The sequence below is a fragment of the Micromys minutus genome (assembly GCF_963924665.1).
Source record: "Micromys minutus genome assembly, chromosome: 13".
Lineage (NCBI taxonomy): Eukaryota > Metazoa > Chordata > Mammalia > Rodentia > Muridae > Micromys > Micromys minutus.
This window is the reverse complement of record NC_137982.1, coordinates 36,132,987-36,153,625: the sequence shown is the minus strand read 5'-3', so window position 1 is coordinate 36,153,625 and position 20,639 is coordinate 36,132,987. Positions and strand designations below refer to the sequence as shown.

The following is a 20,639-nucleotide window of genomic DNA, read 5'->3' as shown; positions in this document are numbered from 1 at the left end:
GAAAATTACTATCTAGTTTCTCTTATGGGCACACAGAAACTATCACATTTTATCCAATTTGCAGTCATAAACCTGGGAGCTGACAAGTGGGTGCTCAAAGTAAAACATAGTCCTCCAGAGCAGCCAGTGACTTCAGCTGTGGAGCCATCACACCAGCTTCTGAATGAGCACACTTTTTAAAGAGATGGTAAAAATTAGATTTACAAAAGTAAACTAAGGAAAAGTATGACTCAATTAATGACCACAAAAAGACACAAAATAAGCAAATGAAAAGCAATTAAAATAAGATCAAATTCCTAGAATCTGACAATTTAACATGCACAAAAGAATCTTGGTGATGCTTCAAATCCTTCAAATGTTAAGTGTCTCTTTGTGTGGGGGGATTAATAGCAACAATTTTGTCTAAATAGAAGCGGCTTGATCAGACCAAAGAGAATATGCAGAACCCAAGACAGAGTGGTCCCTTCTTCCTGAGTCACTTGTAGGACTGTGTCAGTGGGGAAAACCTTTCTGGAAATCCCCTGATTTGCCCACTCACTTAATGGAAGATCCCTTATCTAGCCCACCCCTCAAGCCTCTACTGTCTGCCACGCTCATTCTCTGAGTAAGACCCTCTCTGATATTTTAATGGGAAGCCAAAACCCACTTGAAGATAACACTCCGTTCTTACAAGTCCATCTATGTATTTATTCAGGATCCTGGACCAAGTCTCCAGTTCCTATCTAAGGCCAGGCCCTTCATTTGTGCCATGATCCCATCTGCTTGTGTATGAAGTTTCAACTAGTCCTTCATCTGCAGGATCACTGTTTTGCTCATCTTTATCCAATTATAAGCATTAATAATCTCTTACACCCTCAAAAGAGAACCTCCCATCCCATGACCCTTAAACTACTAAACCTCATAGGGTTTTTTTTTTTTTTTTTGGTAACACCACCTGATTTGTCACAGAGTAGAACGTTAGAGGTCCTAGTCACAGGAGCATTTTTGTCTGTTGCTGACTTGGACAATGAATAAAGAATCCAAGTAGTTAGAGATGTGTGCATTCTGTAAAAGGGGAGAGGAACCCTGGCTTGGAGGCAATCGAGAAACAAAAGATCCATCTTCATAATCCTAATGAGTCTGATAGGCTTGGAGGCAACTTTCTCCCCAGAGCCTCTAAATTCAGATCCAAGCCCGACAAATTTTGATTCCACCCCATTATCCTCTGAGGAGAAGGACCAGCGATGGTAGGCTGGACTTAACAAATACAGAACCTGAGCTAACAAGCTGGGAACTAGGAGGGGGTGCTGGTATCTAATCCACATCCACGGAGACTCAGGTAATTTGTTGAATGATGATGGAAAACAACATGCAGTGATTTGCACACAGGCACATTGTGTCCTTTTATCCTCAGAGCCATTTCGTGGCTTCCCATCTCCTTAAACTAAATGTAGATCTATTGGCCAGAAAACATGGCCAGATGAGCTAGCTGGCCCACTTGATCACCTTCAGATCTTATTTATCAGCCTTTCAAAGTCCCCTGGTAAAAATAGAAACAATATGGACAGCCCTCTTCCCTCCCTGGTTGTTTTCCTTCATGACACTGCCACCTAACTGGCACCATTGCTGGTGTCTTTTCTCCCAAGACCCTTCTTTTAGGCATAAGCTTCCAGAGAACCAATTTTTCATGTTTTCTTCGGGTCCATCTCTGGTGTCCAGAACACTGAATAGCACTGTATGTGGTAAATGCATACTCATTGAATTAAAGCTGAGTGAGCAAAAGAAGGTTTTCTCTCTTCTAACACTTGTTGATTTGCGCTGTGACTACTCATGGCATAGCCTGTACATAGAATGCAGATGACAACAGGAGGTACTCAGCTCTTTCTTTCCATAATATGTTCATAAATACAATAACAAATCATCCTACAATAGATAATCTAAATCTACTATGTGTACAGTGCTCGTTGGTTTGACAAAGTCACATTCACTCTCTTGGTGACTTACCATCTGCTGAAGAAAGACTTTAGATAGCATGTTCAACTAATGATACAAAAATGTCCTGATCAATTGGCCAAATGCCTGGCATAGAAAAAGAATCCTAAGGGGAGACGAGGAAGAAGAGGTAGGTTTGTGCTGAGTGGTAATGGACTGAGAAGGCATGGCGAAGTTTGGTGAGAGGAAGGACTGAGGCTATCAACGCTGACTGTGTGCTCATGAGCTTATGCTAGCACAAGAGAACAGGTAGACGGTGCAAAGAGCTAGCAAAGTGTGCAAAGCATTTCCTCGTGAGCGACCTTCCTCATGTACACTTAGACGAGGAAGAGATAAGTAGTGTATAGAAACTGAAATGCTTGGAAGGCAGAGATGAGATGATGACCACGTTCTCTGAAAGTTGGGAACCAAGGACATGAGACATAGGATGGCCAGGAATTGTCAGAGGGGAAGGCTCCCCATCTCTCTGTGCTCGAAGAAAAGAATTGAGGAAATAGGAAGGCCAGAGGCACAACAGTGATGAGCAAGGTACAAAATGAGTCCCTTTGTGACTTTGGTGCAGAAGAAGTTGCAGAATTTTTAGTAGGTAATTTTAGGTTATTTAAAATGTATTATCATGGGGTGTTTTGTAGTCCTACATCAACATTTTATAATTTGAAAATCTGGGGGGGGGAAGAAACTTTATTGAGCCTTACTTGACTAGTTGTTTAATGATAATCACATAAAAGAAAGAAGCAGGTGACTATTTCAATTAGCTGCAAGCATTGGATTCTCACCTCCATAAAGCCTAACATACCCCCACAGTTCATAAAATCTACTCTCAGAGCATTTACCTTGTGCAGTTATTTGCCCAAAGGTTTAGAGAGGTTTAAAAGGAAGTCACATCCAACTGCAGCCTTTGGAGCCCATTGCCTGTTCAGTGTGACTTGGGTGTTTATTAGTCATGGCACTTTGGTCACAACTATCTGTATCTTGGTCTACTTATCTCGGACACGAGGTGAGGCTAGGTGGATAAGTGAGTTGGTGAGGCACACATGCCCAGAACTATTCAGCACACTAAAAGAATGCTAGAAGGCTCATAAACATGATTCTAGATACATTTTCAAAATGCTTTTGCTTCTTAACACCCTCTGAGGCTAGGAACATACCATTCACCATGTGCCCCATGGTGCTAAGAATTTTGCCTGGTAAATCTGGAAAAGGGACCATTTCTATGGGACATTTTCCAGTGATTGTTTTTCCTTGTACCCAGGATGAGGAACATCTGTAGTTTTGTGAACTATGCTTATAAATAATTTGGAAAAGTTCTTCAGTGAGTCAATATTACTTTTTCAGCTTTCCTAAATGATGATGTTCTTCCAAGTACCAGCTGATCGTTCCCAGCTTGCATGCTAACACCCTTCATCAATGTCTCTCCACAATTATTTTCAGCTATTTGTCATCAGAGAGCCCCCCCCAACACACACCAGACTGAAACAACTTGATATGGTCTGTGGGTCATTTATTCCTATATTATTAAGAACTTTTCTCCATCACTGAATCCTCATCTCTTCGTATTACACCGGCCCCCACTGTCAGTCAGCTTAGCAAGGCATCAACACACCTGTGATATTAGTTTAGGCCTTTTGATTTTATATCTTGTTTATTCCCAAGAGAGTTCTGTCAAGGGGCGAGAAAGTAGCTATAATTAGAATAAAGGTTATTTTTCCTTCCAAATTCATGTTTGTGCCTCTGTAGCATTGCTTTGGTGGGTGGAGCCTCCTGGACCCTCCCTTGTAAGAGTCAATATGGCTCATATTCCACACTAGAGATAGCATTGTTTCATCTTGACCCAAGTAAGGGGCCCATTTGCCCCCTACTGCTCTGTGGGGCCAAGTTTTTATTGTTTACTTGTCATCCACATGTCAATCTCAGTGTCCGTTAAACTTAATCTTGAGAACTGTGTGCTTTGTTTTATTGTTCACAGTTTTAAGAAATGTCTATGTACTTATTTAAGAACTTTGTTTTTGTAAATGTTTGACAGAAATGTAACATTATTCATTCATTGAGTTATAGTTACAACAAAGGCCAGACAACTTATGATCCACAAACCCCAAAATATTTCCCACTTAGTCACACAGAAATGCAACCCCCAGATCTAGTTGTTGCAATCTTCCAACTGTTATAGACTTCACTTCTAGTATCTACTAATGTTTCATGACAACCTAGAGTTACAATTGGTGTTTAAGCAGAGAGATGTAATATAGAAATCAGTTGCACAGATGAAAAATGGAGGAGAAGGTCTAAGAAAATCCTGAGTATAGGGAAGAACTGGGTTTAAGACTTGGGAGCACAGACACTCTGAGCTCAAAATTCTGAGGTCAGTATTAAGCCTAACAGTTCTGGTTCTTCTGGAAGGCATGCTGACATAAATCAAATGGGTACTATAAAGGAGGCTGGGGGCTGGTTGGGTCTGGCTACCGGCACGGATCAGAAAGGACTAATTGAGTCCTTCCTGACACACAGTAGGCACTCAATACACAAATGTTGGACGATAGGACAAAGACAGATAATACCAAGCTAAGAAGCAGGAGCCATGAACAACAATCAGGTCTTCTTCCTGGTCTTGGCCTTTCTCCAAGTTTTCCTATTAGTAGAAGCCAACAGAAGTCCCGCAGACACCTAATCTTGGAAATACAGCATAAATCTCCTCATCATTATAAAGCAAAGAAGGCTAAATCTGGAATAGGACGACAGCACATAATACTAAAAAATGGGCACAAGCTTAGAGGAATGGGCCTACCAGAGGCCGGGCACAGGCTGGAACCTGATCTTCTATTGACTCAACTTAGAGCTAATTTTGTTGTCTATCTCACTGCTACCTGGAAGCCCTACATTTGGTGTTTATGACTCTTGCTTCTTGGCTTGGCATTATGTGTCTCTATCCTGTCATCTAACATCTGTATATTAAGTGCCTACTGTATGCAGGTACTGTCCAAGTATAATGGTGTAATCAAGAATAAGTAAAATGAAACCCAGTGAGTGCCCCCATTGAAGTTTCAAGTCAACCAAGTGAGGCAGGCAGCAAGCAAACAAGAGGCTAAGAGAAATGCATGGTATTAGGGCTAAGCAATAGTGAGAAGGAATCCAGCCACTTAGGACATCTCTTTTTATCTAGACTCTTTTTACTCTGGTAAATACCCATTATGATTTTGGTTACTTCTCAAAATGAACATTTAAAATGTAATGGATGGTAACACTTTTTTAAAAAAAAATCAGTGTTTGATATCAAACATGGGTACTTAGATAAATAAGTCAAGTGCTTTACCACTGAGCTAGATTCCCCAGGCAGATGGCTACATTTTCTTATAAAAGTTTGTTCATCCAACTTCCTGATCCTGAGATAGATATTTAGAGTACTTATATCCAGTATTTCACAGGCCCTGCCTAAATGTCAACACCCTTTAGATGCCTCTTGCTGCTCCTGGGATGGTTCTTTGATTGAGAAGGAAATCTGCTGGTTGTGACTATCCTCCAACCTCTCATGTAACCAGACAAATGTCATTCTTTACTTATCCTCCCATTCCATTAACCCTTGGGTTTCCTTCCTCCCTCCATACCCTTAACCTTCACTATGGATGCCTCAACAGAGGAAGTGGTGAGCTTGCACATATCCTGAGTGTTTTCTCAATGTCATGGACTCTGACTTTCACACTGTCATCAGTTGGGATCATGTTGCCCACGGTCAGTTTCTAAAACAAGTGTCTCCAGGGTCTAGACATCTCATTTATGATTAAAATTTCATGTCTTACTGAAAGAAGTGGGCAGGGGAGGCATACACAGAGATATCAAATTAGACAAGAAACTATGCATTTTAGAGAGACATCAGGCTATGTAAGTCAGAGAATACTCAAATGCTTTCTTACTGTTTGGAGTATCTTTTCATGGAGTTTAAGAGAAGGAGCTAACTACTAGGGATAAAGGAAGATGTTTTTATATTTTGATGGACAGATTTAAGTTATATAACCTTTTTCTACTGAGCATGCTTCTTCCTCTGATGTTTCTAATTTTAATCATGTGCACATCTAATTATGGATAGGAATAAGGTGTTAAGAGAGCATTTTTCACTAAGAGGATATAATGTTTTATTTAACATGTCCCAGACCAGCCTGAACTGGGTCAGCTTTCTCATTCCTATACCTATATATATCTAAAGATATACAATAGCATTGAAATCCTCCATGGAAGGGGAATCACTGATGATTATTTTGGACATAAAAATATATATTCCATTGTTTGGAGTGAGGTGTTGGAGGCAACTCAGCATAGGTTTGGGTCCAGGGTTCCTAGATGTACTGCTTAAAGTGTGTGTGTGTGTGTGTGTGTGTGTGTGTGTGTGTGTGTGTGTGTGTCCCAAACCAAATAAAACTGCAGGTTTCTAAGCTGTTGCTTATTACTGCACACCCAAGTTATAATGACATTTAATTGGTTGTCCCTTTCTTGGTGTTGAATTATTGGTGTCAACATCACTTTGAGGTGTTCCAGAAAAGACATCTTTGTTTGTTTGCCTGCATTCTGACTTTCTACGGCATGCTTCAAGCAACACAATAACATATACTGTAGCATATTTATAGAGTTTCCAAACCTTGATTTTAAGTCTTGAATAAGGCATATTAGATAATTATCTCATCTCATATTGAAAACGTCTCTAGGCCTTTAATGCTATTATGTTAATTTTATGAATTGAAAACTTGAGCTTTTAAATGCCTGTCCTTACCATTTTGTATTGCTATAACAAAACACCAAAGATTAGGTGATAAGTAAAAAACCAACCAATCGAACAAAACAAAACAAAACAAAACAAAATTAATATTCTTGTAGGTATAAAGGATGAGAAGTCTAAGACCATGGTACTAAGTAGAATTTAGAGTTTGATGAGGGCCTTTGTAATATTTCCTCAGTATCAGAAAGGCAGAAGGTCAGAGGGACACATTAATTCACTCAAACTCTTTTATATAGTCCTGGTCCCCATGGAGACAGAATCCTCCTCATGACTCAGTTGCTTTCTTGCAAGCCTATCCCATAATTTTTAAATGTTTCTTTTACTGAAAATAGTTTTCTTTCTTATACAATATATCCTGATGATAGTTTCCACTGTCTCTCTATTCCTCTCAGTTCTTCCCCACCTCCCCTCCTCTTGAGATTTACTCCCTTTTTGTCTCTCATTAGAAAAGAACACAACAAAATAAAAAGATAAAAAGATAAATATAATTTTATAAATATAAAATTTTATAAAAAGATAAAATAAAAACCATTACTCTGGGCAGAAAAAGAAAACCAACAGAAGGAAAGGAGCCCTAAGAGCAGGCACAAAAATCAGAGACCTACTGGTTTACATATCCAAAAGGAATCCCAGAAAAGTATTAAGCTAAGCCTAGCCTCAAAAAGACTTGAAGTTCTAGGGTGGGGGATATCTCAAAGTCTGTCTTTTACCACTCCAACAAAAAGCATGATTTTTGAAGGACATTTAGACCAAAGCACTCCACCACCCTAAAATATATGATCTTCTCACATATAAGATGCATTCAGTACTTCTCTATTAGTGTCTGAAGACAATTCTAACACCTACTCAAAAGTGCCAACTGAAGAGCCTCATTTAAATCAGAAGTGAGTGAAACTGAAGAGACTACCCGTACTGAGGTAGGCTTTCTCCAGTTGTGAAACTGAAAACACATACATCATGTCCTTTAAACTATAATAGTAGGACAGAAATGTGAAAGCTATTCCTATTTCATATGAGAGAAAAGTGCAATGAAGGAATACTAAGTCCTAGATAAGCCCCAAACCCAACAGGAAAAGCCTCATTCTTTTGTGTCTTGAAAAAGCATTTGGCTCAATATTCACTTTTCTACACATGGGGCAAGTCTTGATTCTCCTGCTAAGTACAAGTCACACCAAATCTCTCATGGATTGGAGTCTTAGGCTTGTGGCTTCGTCAGGTTAGTATTTCAAACTAGCTCTGGCATCTTGTCCCAGTACAAGAATCTCATGAGCCGATATGACCCCTTTGATCTACTGAACTTTATCCTATTGAGGTTTTCCAGAACATCACCAAGAACATGTCTGTATTGGCCTCATGGGTTTCTAAAATAACCTTGAGGCTGGGTGATAAGTAATTTCTACATTCTCTAAGGTGACCAAAAGCCACTGAGACACCCCTTAGCCCTGCTAGAGCCAGACATAGGACAGCAGAAGAAGACTTCATCAGAATTTAGGGCGTATAGATTCAAGGCAACTCTGAGATTCAAGGCAGTGAATACTGAGTTCCTGTGGGCACGCAGTGTTCCTATTTTGGTATGGTTCCTTGTCTTGACTTGCCCACTTCTCTTGAACATGCATCTAAAGTCATTCTTGCAGTTTCTTTGATAGTAATTCAATGGTTTGTGATCCATGAACATTATGTGTTGAAATTTTAACTCTTTGTGCAGAAGTGTTAGAAATGAGCCTTACAACAGGTGTGAGGCAAGGAGGGCCCCACTCTTGGGATTGGACCAATGTTTTCACAGAAGCAGATACATTATAAAAGCAAGCTATACCCACCCTTGCCATTTCGTGCAGACTTTGTTTCCATGTGATGTTTTATGCCTTTTCTACAACTCAACAGCAAGGTTCCTACAAGACATGAACTAATGATCCTGAACTTTTCAATCTCCAGAACTATAAGCCAAATAAACTTCCACTGTTCATGCCTTACCCAGTCTGTGGTATTTATCTGAGCACTATAAAACAGACTAGAGCACACAGCCTCAGGCTCCATTTTTATACATTGACCCGTATCAATAATCACTTGTCTATACTGATATGTTTTGTAGAGTGCGGTAAGGTGTGGCAGGAAGGGCTGCTTCAGCGGACCTGTGCTGAGGCATCCTCTCCCCTACTAAGGTGCCATCCATAGGATGGGTCAAGTATAGAATAAAGTTTATTTGGAGGTATGGGATAGGGGGTTGAGGGGGGAGTAGAGACAGAGAAAGAGGGGGGACAGAGAAGGGGAGGAGGAGAGAAGTCAGAGAGAGAAAGGGGCCAGAGTGCAGAAAGAAGACAGGCCAAACGCTCCCTTTTTATACCAAGCCAGGCCTAACTGGCTAATGCCAGGTAATTGTTGGGCAGAGCCTAGAAGGAATGCTAACATGCTAACACATACCCTTAGCATTATTTCCAAACATGCCAGTTTATCTTCATGACCTAAAAGCTTTCCAAATATTTAAGTTCTGTTTGCCCTTTGATTGTCAACTCTGTCAGTGGTCCATGTCTCTATTTTTACTTTTTACTATAGGCAGTCAAGAGAACCATCAGAATAGTGTGATCAGTTCATTCAGAAATTTTTTACACTAAATTAAGATCCTGGCTCCTGCACTGTACTTTGCAGAAAGTCTTAGAGCACAGACACAGAGTGTTTGGCCATTCTCAGAGGGTCTTTCCTCCAGTTATTAAAACGATGGTCCTCATCTCTAAGACCTTATGAGAGGGGTCTGTGCCGTCCCTTGTTCTCCCAGCATTCTTAACACAATCACTTAGAAAAATTTCAAAGAAGACCGAACCTTTCTCTGAAGTCCTATCCTTCAGACCCCTCGTTAGCAGTGTCTGTAGCGCTACACTCACAGAAACTGTATGAGACACATTTTGACAGTTGCTTTAAAATAGTTCCAGGCTCTATCCATTACCCACTTCCAATGTGTCTTAACAACTCTTCACTTGTGCAGCACCATTCTCTATGTTGACTATTGTATGCTGCTATGACAAACTATCTAAGGCTGAGTAATTATAAGGGGCAGGAAGTTATTTCTCATAGTTCTAGAACCCAGGAAAGCCAAGGCCAAGGAGCCAGCTGGTTCAACATTATGTAAGAGATTACTTTCCTGATGACATCTTCTTTCAGCAGTATCCTCACATGGTGGTCCGTGGTGGGGGTACTCTCATTCCTCCTACCCATTTCATAAGGTGCTAACTCATTCCTGAGGATGGAATCTGCGGTACTTACTCACCTCTCTCCAAGCCTGCACTGATTAAAACTACTGCAATGGGTTAGATCTGAACCATAGCAAGGATTCAGTAGTTCCCCAAACCCAAACTTAATAGTCAAGTTTGTGCTCACACCTAGGTCCTTAGATTTCCAAGCCACCTGCTACTCCCTTCTTATATTTGCTGATTAGCAGAGATAGAAGGTGGCTATGTGGTCCAGCCTCAGGGGACGTAAAGCCTGCCCGTTAATTGCTTCTTGCTTCCTATCGAATATTTTTTCTTTGTCTGTTAAGGCTGCTATTTTACAGGAGTGAATTCTGAAGTAACACCTGTTTTATTTCTTTGTACTCATTGTAGAAACAAAAATTAGTATGGAATGTTGACTGGTTGCCATATGGCACCCACAAACTATAACCAGATACCTCTTTTGCCTGTTTCTTTTTTAAACAACTTGCTGCATTTGTGACCCTTAAGAAACACATTTTGTTTTAGAAGTATTTCATTAGCTATTTAATTTCCAAAGCAGTTTATCCTTGGAAAGTAGAAATATTACAAATCGGTGTTTAAGAGTCTAAAGATCAATGATGAATAAGTGTATTATTTTTTAATGAAATATACTTCACTCACATGGTGACACTGGACAAAATCAAGACTACTATGGAAGACTGTAGTCTCTCTTATCTGGATTTTATCATCCTGGAATTTATATTGATCTCTAATTAACTCTGACCTCAAAGCTGTGATTCATTATACCATAGCCTTTGCTGAGAATTTGTTATTAGGCTGAACCATTTTGAATGCTGCTCTTCTGATATTTATGACTGACAAATGTCATCTTTACATGGTTCATTCTAGTTCTTTAATCAAAGGAAATAAAGCAAAATACAGCTAATATCTTCCCTCAGATTCTAAATCCAAGAGATTGCATTTGTTTATGAGCTGATAGGTATCACCATATGATCAACTGCTTTCCTTGGCTGAAACAATGCTTTGAACCAACAAGTCAAATGAACGGCATGTCCCAGGTTGAACCATGGAAACTCTAGGGGCAGCCAAGGACCTGCATCTGCTGCTGCAGTGCCCTGTCAGGGAGCAAGAAGACAAGGAAGGAGAAATTCGAACATGAGTGTGTCCTGTAAGAGTTTGATGGGTGTACCTTGGCAGAAAACTCTGAAGTTATGATAAAGGTCAAAGGCTGGACTTGGCACTTGAACCTCACAGAACTTGATTATCTAGATGTTTCCAAACTGTCTTCCAGTATGTCCTGATTATCAAATGGCAAAACAGAAATAAAAATAAAATGAATAAAACCCACAGGAAACATGAACATTTGTTGTTCTACTTGCTCTAGTGTGGCCAGGCTCTGGGTCTATCTGTGAACATATAGAAAGTGGTTTGCATTCAGCTTGCTGAGCACCTAAATGAACCTAACACAAGGCAAGGCCTGTGTAGGCCCTGCCTGTGTACAGTGAGTCATCATCCTTGATCTGCACGTAGATGCACAAGGAATATCCTGAGCTGAAGGGAGCCAGAGGGAGGTGCAGATGAGGGTCTCAGAAAAGCCATGTGCTGATGAGAGAACAGACTGAGCAGAGCCAGAGGGGAGCTAAGAGGTAAGCATTTAGTGGGGAAGGGAAGAAATGATAACCCACTAGATACAAGGTAATCTCAAAGAGATTTAGATGCGGTTGTTAATTTTAGTTAATTCTTAGTTAAAATTATTAGAATTTTAAATGAGAAAACCCAGGCCAAAAAAAAATGTCTATACAATATCATTTAAGTAAAACATAGACCTGTATTCATCCATTTCCCTTCTTACCCAACCAAGAGCCAATGATGGGTGTTCTGTGGTGGTATCTCTTCCAATATATACCCATGTGTGCATTTACATAAACACAGTTTCCCTTTATGGGTACATGCCATCTCTATGCCAGAAGAGAATAAAATTGTGAATATCTATGGTTAGTATATTTCAATATCTATAAATTTGCGGGTCTGTCTTGTGCTGCTGGTGGAAGTGTAGCCCTTGATAGCTTAATTTATGTCCTCAGTCGTCTTTAAGAAATAAAACTTCCTTCTTAGCTGTTTGAGGTGGGACAGGATAGCTGGATAAACACGAGCAATCAAAAGCATCAGCGAACAAGTCCAGTTGTGTCCATCCTTCCTGCTGTAGGAGTTTCAAAACATTTTCAGCAGCACAGTCTTTAACTTCCTGTTTGAATAGAACTCGAGTGGATTGTGCTCATTTCCTCTCCTTCTGCTCATAAACATTATTATCTTAACAACTTACAGGGACAGCCACAGCATTGAACTGAAAATCAAGTGGGCTTTGTACATCTCTTCAACCTGTCTAACATGTTTGGCTTAAACAACGTCTGTGAGCTGACAAGGAAGATGTAGCAATTTTATCTCTGGAAGCAGAAGGTTTAATAGACAGGTATTATCAGGTTAGCTCAAAAGGAATTGCTGTTGAAAACTTCGTTTGAAAGGACAGTTTCTATCAGATAATTACTTTCCCATGGGCTTTGAGAAAAGTAACAGCCCTTGCTGACATGCTTGTGATGTGGCTGCTGTTGTGGTTAGATGTTTCCATGCACGTGAAAACGTTTAAGAATGTGGAGCGAGACGTTAGGCTTTTGATGATTAGTCTCTGGGGTCAGGAAAATGAGTAACTTTGTGTGTAATACTTATGTGATGAAATCTTACCTCAAGTAATAAAACTTCTGAGGGCACGCAGGAATGTGTGTGTGTGTTTGTGTGTGTTGTGCCCTCCTACTATCTCATCTAGCTGTGCCAAACAGACTTGAAGCAAAAACAAAACAAAACTACAACCCCCCAGTCCTGCTATTCCAAAAGCACATGGCCTGGCTGGGAAGGGTGCACAGTGAACACAGGTTGTTCTCACGGCCACGATCCATTTTACAGAGATGCTTCCCTTGTTAAGGCTGAGAGTGGGATTAGTGGCAGTGTGTATAAGAGCAGGTATTTGGAAGGCAGTTTCCCATCATGCCAGTTTAACTAAACAACAATAGTATGCTGCCCACTGGTGTCTGTGGCTGTCTCAGCTATGCTATTTTACCAGGTTTACAGTATCAGACATGAATATTTTCCCTGTGGACTGGGTCTTGAATCAGACAGAATGTAGTTACCACCATAACAAATAACTGTGCCACGGTGGCAAATTCAGGGACTTCTGCCAGCTCAAAATGCTAATGAGGAATTTTTGAGTCTTCGGCCCTAAACACAACATCTATGCCATCCCTTGGAAGGCCTAGGAGACATTGCAAAGAGCCAGAGGATAGGGAGATGGGTTGCATAATACAGTGACACAGCTATTTCAAGCTTGAACTCACTGTAGCTGCAGCTACCTACACAAGACTGGACCTGCCAACAGTGAGTTCAGAGATGAGAAAGGAACTCATGCTGCCCTGCCCATCCTGGCTACTGATAGATTCTGAGAGAGAGAGAGAGGGAGAGAGAGAGAGAGAGAGGGAGAGAGAGAGAGAGAGGGAGGGAGGGAGGGAGGGAGGGAGGGAGAGAGAGAGAGAGAGAGAGAGAGAGAGAGAGAGAGAGAGAGAGGAATCATTTCACTGAGCTACATATCCACTGGTTCACCCACCAGCTTCCATAGAGAACTCTAGTCGTGCTCACTTAGATGACCCTCCTTAAATTCAGCAGCTCACAAAACCAAAGACCTGAACTTCGAATAAGGACTCATAGGGAGAGGAGTAGAAATTGGCAGGAGTGGGTACATTGTATACATATATACATTTTTTAGAAATAAATTTAATTAAAAAAGCACTCTCCATGCAAGCCATAAAGTGATCTGAGGAACAAATTAGAGAGGGCAGAATGGAAGTCATCATGGGCTAGTTGTAAAACAGAACAAAAGCAGGTGAAACTTTCACAGGGAAACGAGTGAGGATGAGGAGTGGAGGCGGGAAAGTCGGAGAGGGTGTTCACTCAAAGGTCAAACTGCAGGGTGAGTAGGCATCTGGAAGTAGTGGGCATGAGCGGGGCAGAGACTGCTGTGTCCAGCAGTGGGAGCTGGCTAGTGCCATGCAAAGCCCTTCCAGTGCTCCTAGAAGTAACAAGGAAATGCAGGGAGCCTTTGAGGATGTCAAGAGGCTGAAAGGCATTTTGTTAGTGGTATGGGGGAGGGGAAGCAATTGAGAACTTGAAGTCACAACACCTAGAAATCAAGAACCAACAATACCATTTACATGGAAGTGGAAGGAAAGAAAAGAGATCATGAAACATGATTCTGTGGACCAGCAAGATGGCTCAGTGGGTTAGGGTGCTTACTACCAAGCCAGAGATCTGATTAGATCACAGATGCAATGTAGAGGAAGGCAAGGCAGAGGAAGATCAATTTCTGCCAGGTATACTCTTGTTCCATTCCTATTCAATGTCATGGGTGTAGTTTTTCTCAAGTAAACACACACACACACACACACACACACACACACACACACACACTGAAAAAAAGCTATGTTTTTGTTGTGGTGGTTTGGTTTTGTCAAGATAGACTTTCTCTGTATATTACTGGCTGTCCTGGAACTCTGTAGACCAGGCTGGCCTCAAACTCACAGATTTGACTGCCTCTGACTCCAGAGTACTGGGACTAAAGGCATGTTCCATCATTGCCCTAGGGAGAATTTACAAAGGAATGATTTGGATTTGAGTCCCTACTAGCAGAATATAGAACTCCACTGATTCCACCAAGTACAAGGAAGAATAGCGATAGAAACCAAGGTCTGAACAACAGTACTTGGGGTGTCCTGAAGACCTCAGCCAAAGGGTGATCTGGCCCTGCACCGTTTCCTACAGTACTCACTGGCCTCATGTACTTATGGACTTGAAACGAACATAATTAAAATGAAATGTGCTGTAAGTCAAATCTAGGTACCAGATTTTCAAGAATTAGTACAAAAACGATTATGGAAAGTTTCATTAATAACATTTAAATATTGGTTACATGCTGAAATAATAATATTTTTATGTGTTGTGCTAAATACAATATGCCATATAATTAAATTATCTTTGTCTTCAACTATGGCTGCTAGAAAAATACACTGATTATATTCTGTTAATAGATATTCTCAAAGATACTTGATTCTATAATATCAAATATGTGCTCGATTTATACTTAAAGGAATTCTTACTTCACTGACTACTCTGAAATCTTTCAAGGCATATTTTGCATTCTGTGAGCTTATTTGAACATTTTATGAACAGGTATATAATATTATTTTATCCAAAACCGAGGTACTCTACCTTACTAAATATTTTCCCTTCTTATCTTTCTATCAACGGATGAAGCAACAGCTGATAGCCGCAGAACTTACTCACTATCTGACTATTTAAAGAATACCTTTCGGGTCAAGTCCTATTCCCTGCGGTGGGTTTCAGGTAAGGCTTGTGTCTCGTGGGATGGGAATGTTATGTTGTTATCCTAGAGACCTTGGGTTACTAAGGGCTTTGGTTAATGAAAAGATGCAGTTTTTTTTTCTTTTAAAATTCTGTGTACTATTTGTTCTTGCTTAGAAGAGCAAAAGGGAGCCTGGTAGTGGTGGTGCTTTTTCTTTAAAAAAAAAATATTGAATATTCTCTGCATTTACATTTCAAATATTATCCCCTTTCCCCCAATCCCATTCCTATCCCCTTCCCATTGCCTCCATGAAGGTCCTCCCTCTCCCAACCACCCTCTCCACCTCAGCACCTTGGCATTCCCCTACACTAGGAAAATGCACATTCACTGGACCAAAGGCCTCTTCTCCCATTGAAGCCAGACAATGCTATCCTCTGCTGCATATGTAACTGGAGCCATGGGTCTCTCCATGTGTGCTCATTGATTGATGTTTTAGTCAGTTCTGGAGTTCTGGGAGGGTTTGTTTGATTGATATTGTTGTTCTTCCCATGAGGTTGCAGACCCTTTCAGTTCCTTCAGTCCTTTCTCTAGCTCCTTCATTGGGGAACATGTGTTCATTCCAATGGATAGCTGCAATCATCCTCAGCTGTATCAGCATGACTCAGGCAGAGCCTCTGAGGAGGCATCCATATCTGGTTCTTGTCAGTAAGCACTTCTTGGCATTAGCAATATTGCTTGGGTTTGTTGGCTGCATATGGGGTGGATTCCCAGGTGAGGCAGTCTCTGAATAATCTTTTCTTAATCCCAGCATTTGAAGGCAGAGGCAGACAGATCTCTAAATTTCAGGACAGTCTGGTCTACAGAATGAATTTCAGGATAGCTAGAGCTATACAGAGAAGCCTTGTCTTGAGGAATGAGGTGGACAAAACATAAAAGAGAAGACAGGAGGAAACTGAAGTATTTCTTTGCTCTATACTGTGAAGAGTTAAATGTGAATTAAAAGTTTGATATTGATGATGGGCACATAAATGGGTTTAGTACAATGTTTTTTGTTTCTGTTGACACACAGTATATGCCCTGTGTGAACTTAAAAATATTAGTTTATGCATGTGTTTAATAGCAACTTATAATACTGACCTGGCCATTTTTTCTCTCTTTAGATTTTGAATACCTCTACAAACAAGAAAACAATATCTTGCTATTCAATGCTGAACATGGAAACAGCTCCATTTTCTTGGAGAACAGTACCTTTGTATGTTTAGTCACAAACTTAGTTCACGTATGGAACTCTGGGGACTGTTTTCATTTCTTTTCCAATCATGAGGATTCGTTTCTCATCTTGTTGGACTCTGCAGCCCACGGCCAGTGGATCTTTCTCTCCTTCTTGAAATGCTCTCCGCCTTGGCTACTTTTTAGTCTCCTTTGATGATTTCTCCTTTAGCTGTGTGTTTGAATGTAAGTGTTCCCCCAGCTTTGTCTTCATTCACTGGTCCCTTCCCTCCCTTTGGGTGCTCTCCTTGAGTAAACCACATTCACACCCATGGCTCTGGTGTTGGTCCTTCACTCCCTTGATTTTTATGCATACATTATCACTAATCTCTCAAGATCCCAACTTTATTTTCCAAGAGCCTGCTTGTTCCTCCACAGTTCCAGTGGGCAAATGCAGCCCAGCATCCCAAGCTAAACTACATGTTTTTTTTGTTTTGTTTTGTTTTTCTCTTCAAGCCATCCTATTTTTCTGGCTCAATTTCCAACCTTAGAAATGACCAGTTGGCTCTTCAAGTCTCAGAAGCTGGAAACTGGACAACCTTTCACTTCCCCTGTTGTTAGCTATGCAGGTTTCTAATTCATGACCTGTTTGGGGGATTTAATGCACCCCCCCATGTTCCACCTTTTTTGGCATGGTCATGCTGTGTTAGAGTTACAGCCAATCCTCAAATATTCCAAATATGCACATTCTCTCCCATTTCTGGCTCTCTGCCCGTGCTCCCCTCCTGTGGGCAGAGTTCTCTCTATGTCCCTGAACCATGCCTCTTCAGCTGATTCTTCCTCTCTGGCTTTCTAAAAGTCATGGTTGCCACCTCATACCACTGGCATTTGTGTGGGTGACTGTGCTATCTCTTTATGACTGGACATCCCTAAGACGCAGTCCATATGTGTAGGGTTCCCTCCACCATGGGAATGATCAAGAACCATTTTAAAAACTCAGTTTTCTTTCTTCCACTTGATCCACAGGAAAGCTTTGGAAACACTATAAGTGATTATTCAGTGTCACCCGATCGACTGTTTGTTCTCTTGGAATACAACTATGTGAAGGTAAAGAAAATGCTTTCTCGTGTGATATTTTAAAATCCAGTGGCTACACTATTTTATAGCTGACTTCAGGTATATGCATTCTTCAAAATAATGTCTAGTAATGCCACTGACAGAAAAATTCATTCAGTCTGAATCAAATATGTTCCCTTTTATATGTGGCAAATTTACTGTGTTTGTCCAAAGAAATACATTTGAATGATTTCAAGTACTAAAACGCATAATTAATACATTTATATTAGTAAAATAGATACAGCTTAATAAAATTTATCATAGGTATTTATGACATAATCTTAAGGTAATTTTGTATTTGATTTGCACACACAGGACCTAGTCCTGTGCCTCCCTCTTTTCAGCCTATGCATAGTATGACCTTCAATAAGTACTTGCTTTTAAGATGTGATCATCTTCGTCTTCCAGTAGAGTATCTGGACAAAGCCCGACTATATCCCCACCTTATTCAAGCCAATTTTGAATGGAGCTTAGCTCTAGTCACAAAGCTTCTACTGAGATCATTCAGTGTCCCCCAGTCACTTATAGACCATAGAATTCTCAGACATTTAAAAAAAGTTATCGTCAAATTATACAACTTCTTCATGGTTATCAGGCACTTCAGTTGAGGTCTTGTTTGTTTTTGTGTGTTTTTTTTTTTTTGTGTTTGGGTATTTTTTTTCTTGAGTTGATAAGGGCTGTCAACTACAGAGACATTTTTAATTAATTATTTTATTTATTTATGTTTTAAAATTTGTTCCCCTTCCTTGTGTCCCCTTCATGACCCCTCATTGCATTTCTCCTCTCCTTTGCCTCTTAAGAGGATGTTCCTTCATCTACCCACCCACTCCCACCTCACCCCTCTAGCATTCCTCTTCTCTGGAGCATCAAGTCCACAGGAACAAGTGCCTTCCTTCCAACTAATACCAAATAATGTGGTTCTCTGCTACACATATGTGGGGAGCAATGAACCAGCAGGCCCATGTATACTTTGGTTGGTGGTTTAGTCCCTTAGGAGCTCTGGGTTGCCCTGTTAGTTGATATTGTTGTTCTTCCTATGGGGTTGCAATCCTCTTCAGCTCCTTCAGTCTTTCCCCTAACTCTTTCATTGGGGTCTTCAGGCTCAGTCCAGTGGTTGACTGACTGTGAGTACCTGCATCTGTATTGGTCAGTCTCTGGCAGAGCCTCTCAGAGGACAGTCATACCAGACTCCTGTCTGCAAGCACATCTTGGCATCAGCAATAGTGTCAGTGTTTGGTGTCTGTGGATGGAATCAATCCAGAGACCACCCTACCTTGGGATCCATCCCATCTGTATAGAGAATTTTAAGGTGGGTTAGAAGGACCAAAAACCCTCTAGAGATACTCTCTATTGAAAACAGAATACAAAGTTGGTGATTTCTACTCTTGATGTTTTTATTCTGGAATAAATAATGTTGAATGACCTTATCTATAGACAAACTCAGCTGGGCTCTGTGGACTCAGGCCAAGTCAAACACTCCCTCCTTCCTTTGCCACCTCCGAATGGTAGCACTCAGTCATAGTGTTTACCTTGGATCTACCACGTGGGCTTTATTTCAATGTTCTACTAAACCCATCAACTCCAAGCATATTAGTTATCTGTGCCAGTTTTACACACCTCCTCTCAGTTATCACACTTGTGTACATAACTCTGAGCTTCTTGTTTTCATTCTTCCAAACAAACGTAATTGATGAAAAATATAAAGTCCTGGTACCCAGCTTAATCTTGCCACCAATCAATTCGAGTTTCTGAGATTGACTTGCTATCAGAATTTTCTATTGGTGTAGATTATTCTAACAAGCAACTAGGGCTGCAAACTGGCAGAGGACAGTTATGAATATTAAAAGCCAATAATGTGTGAAGGTAAAGCTGAAGTAGGATGAGAGGACCAGGTGAGTCCACTGTTCAGTCTGGGTTGACAGGTGTGATGTGGTGCAGGGTTAGATGCAGCTCCCTGGCTAACCATAGACATCAGCACTAGGGATGTATGTTGTTATTATTGATTTCATGCGTTTTCTAGACCCATCTACCCACTCTAGGAAGTAGACAATATGTTTCCTTTACATTCTAATTTAGGTTAGGTTAAACCTATGGTAAGCTATACCCTCCAGTGTTTGGGTATCTCTTACACAGAATGAGGCAGCAGCATCTCATGGCACTGCAGAGTGGATGTCCTTCTGCATCGCAGGCTGTGAGCTGCCTCAGTACTCTGTCCCATACTTACCGTGTTTGAGGAACACTCTCTTCCCTTTTCCACTTCAGAATCACATGGCTCTTTGGTTTTCTCAAGCATTACTCACACACCCACTGAAGAACCAAAGCACTTGCTCTCTCTTTCTGCTGGAGTCTTCCTGCCTGGCATCTTCTGATTTCTGTCTTTTCCCTTCTTTCCTGGCCTGTCATGGATCATTTTAATATGGCTCTTCACCATTGTGGCCATCCTACAGCCCTTGAATCACTCCGCCTCTTCACCTTCCTTTATTTTCTTCCTAACATGTATGCTGTCTTGATATTTCTTTGCTTATTCATTCCCTGCCATATTTCCTGCCAGTTTCCCTAGGTTTTAGTCTTTACTGTATTTCTGGCCCCTAGAACTGGACCACAGAGGTGCATGCATGCTTTGTTGCAGAATATGAAATTGTTCTGATATATATTCCGAGAGAATATCTAATTTGAGGGCAATAGCATTAACTAACACCTTCATAAAAAGAAAGGGCTAATTTTATTGCATCTTTTTCGTTCAGTATCCTTTAGATCCAGCTCCATCACCTGTGCAATCACTATTCCTAAGTTGAAATTAAAGACTAATAAATGCCTGGGCACGTGAGTGAATGACTAGGGCCCCTGCCATCTGTATGGATGTTCTAGTACCTCTGTTCCTTCCATATACTCTGGAGACAGGACTGTGTCCTCTGTCCCGTGTTGATCACTCGCGCTGCTCTTGGAAGCACTTCCCATGCAATGTTGTGCACCT

The 20,639-nt window shown here is 40.8% G+C and overlaps 1 protein-coding gene across 1 annotated transcript in view; it reads left to right on the top strand.

Moving 5' to 3' along the window:
• DPP4 (dipeptidyl peptidase 4) overlaps positions 1-20,639 on the top strand; it is a gene marked incomplete at both ends in the record, with an annotated part of 77,408 nt that overhangs the window by 9,155 nt on the left and 47,614 nt on the right. The window contains 3 exons of the mRNA XM_080927929.1: positions 15,280-15,381; positions 16,501-16,592; positions 17,576-17,656. Coding sequence (XP_080784055.1) covers positions 15,280-15,381; positions 16,501-16,592; positions 17,576-17,656 — 275 coding nt within the window. The remainder of the gene's footprint in view (positions 1-15,279; positions 15,382-16,500; positions 16,593-17,575; positions 17,657-20,639) is intronic.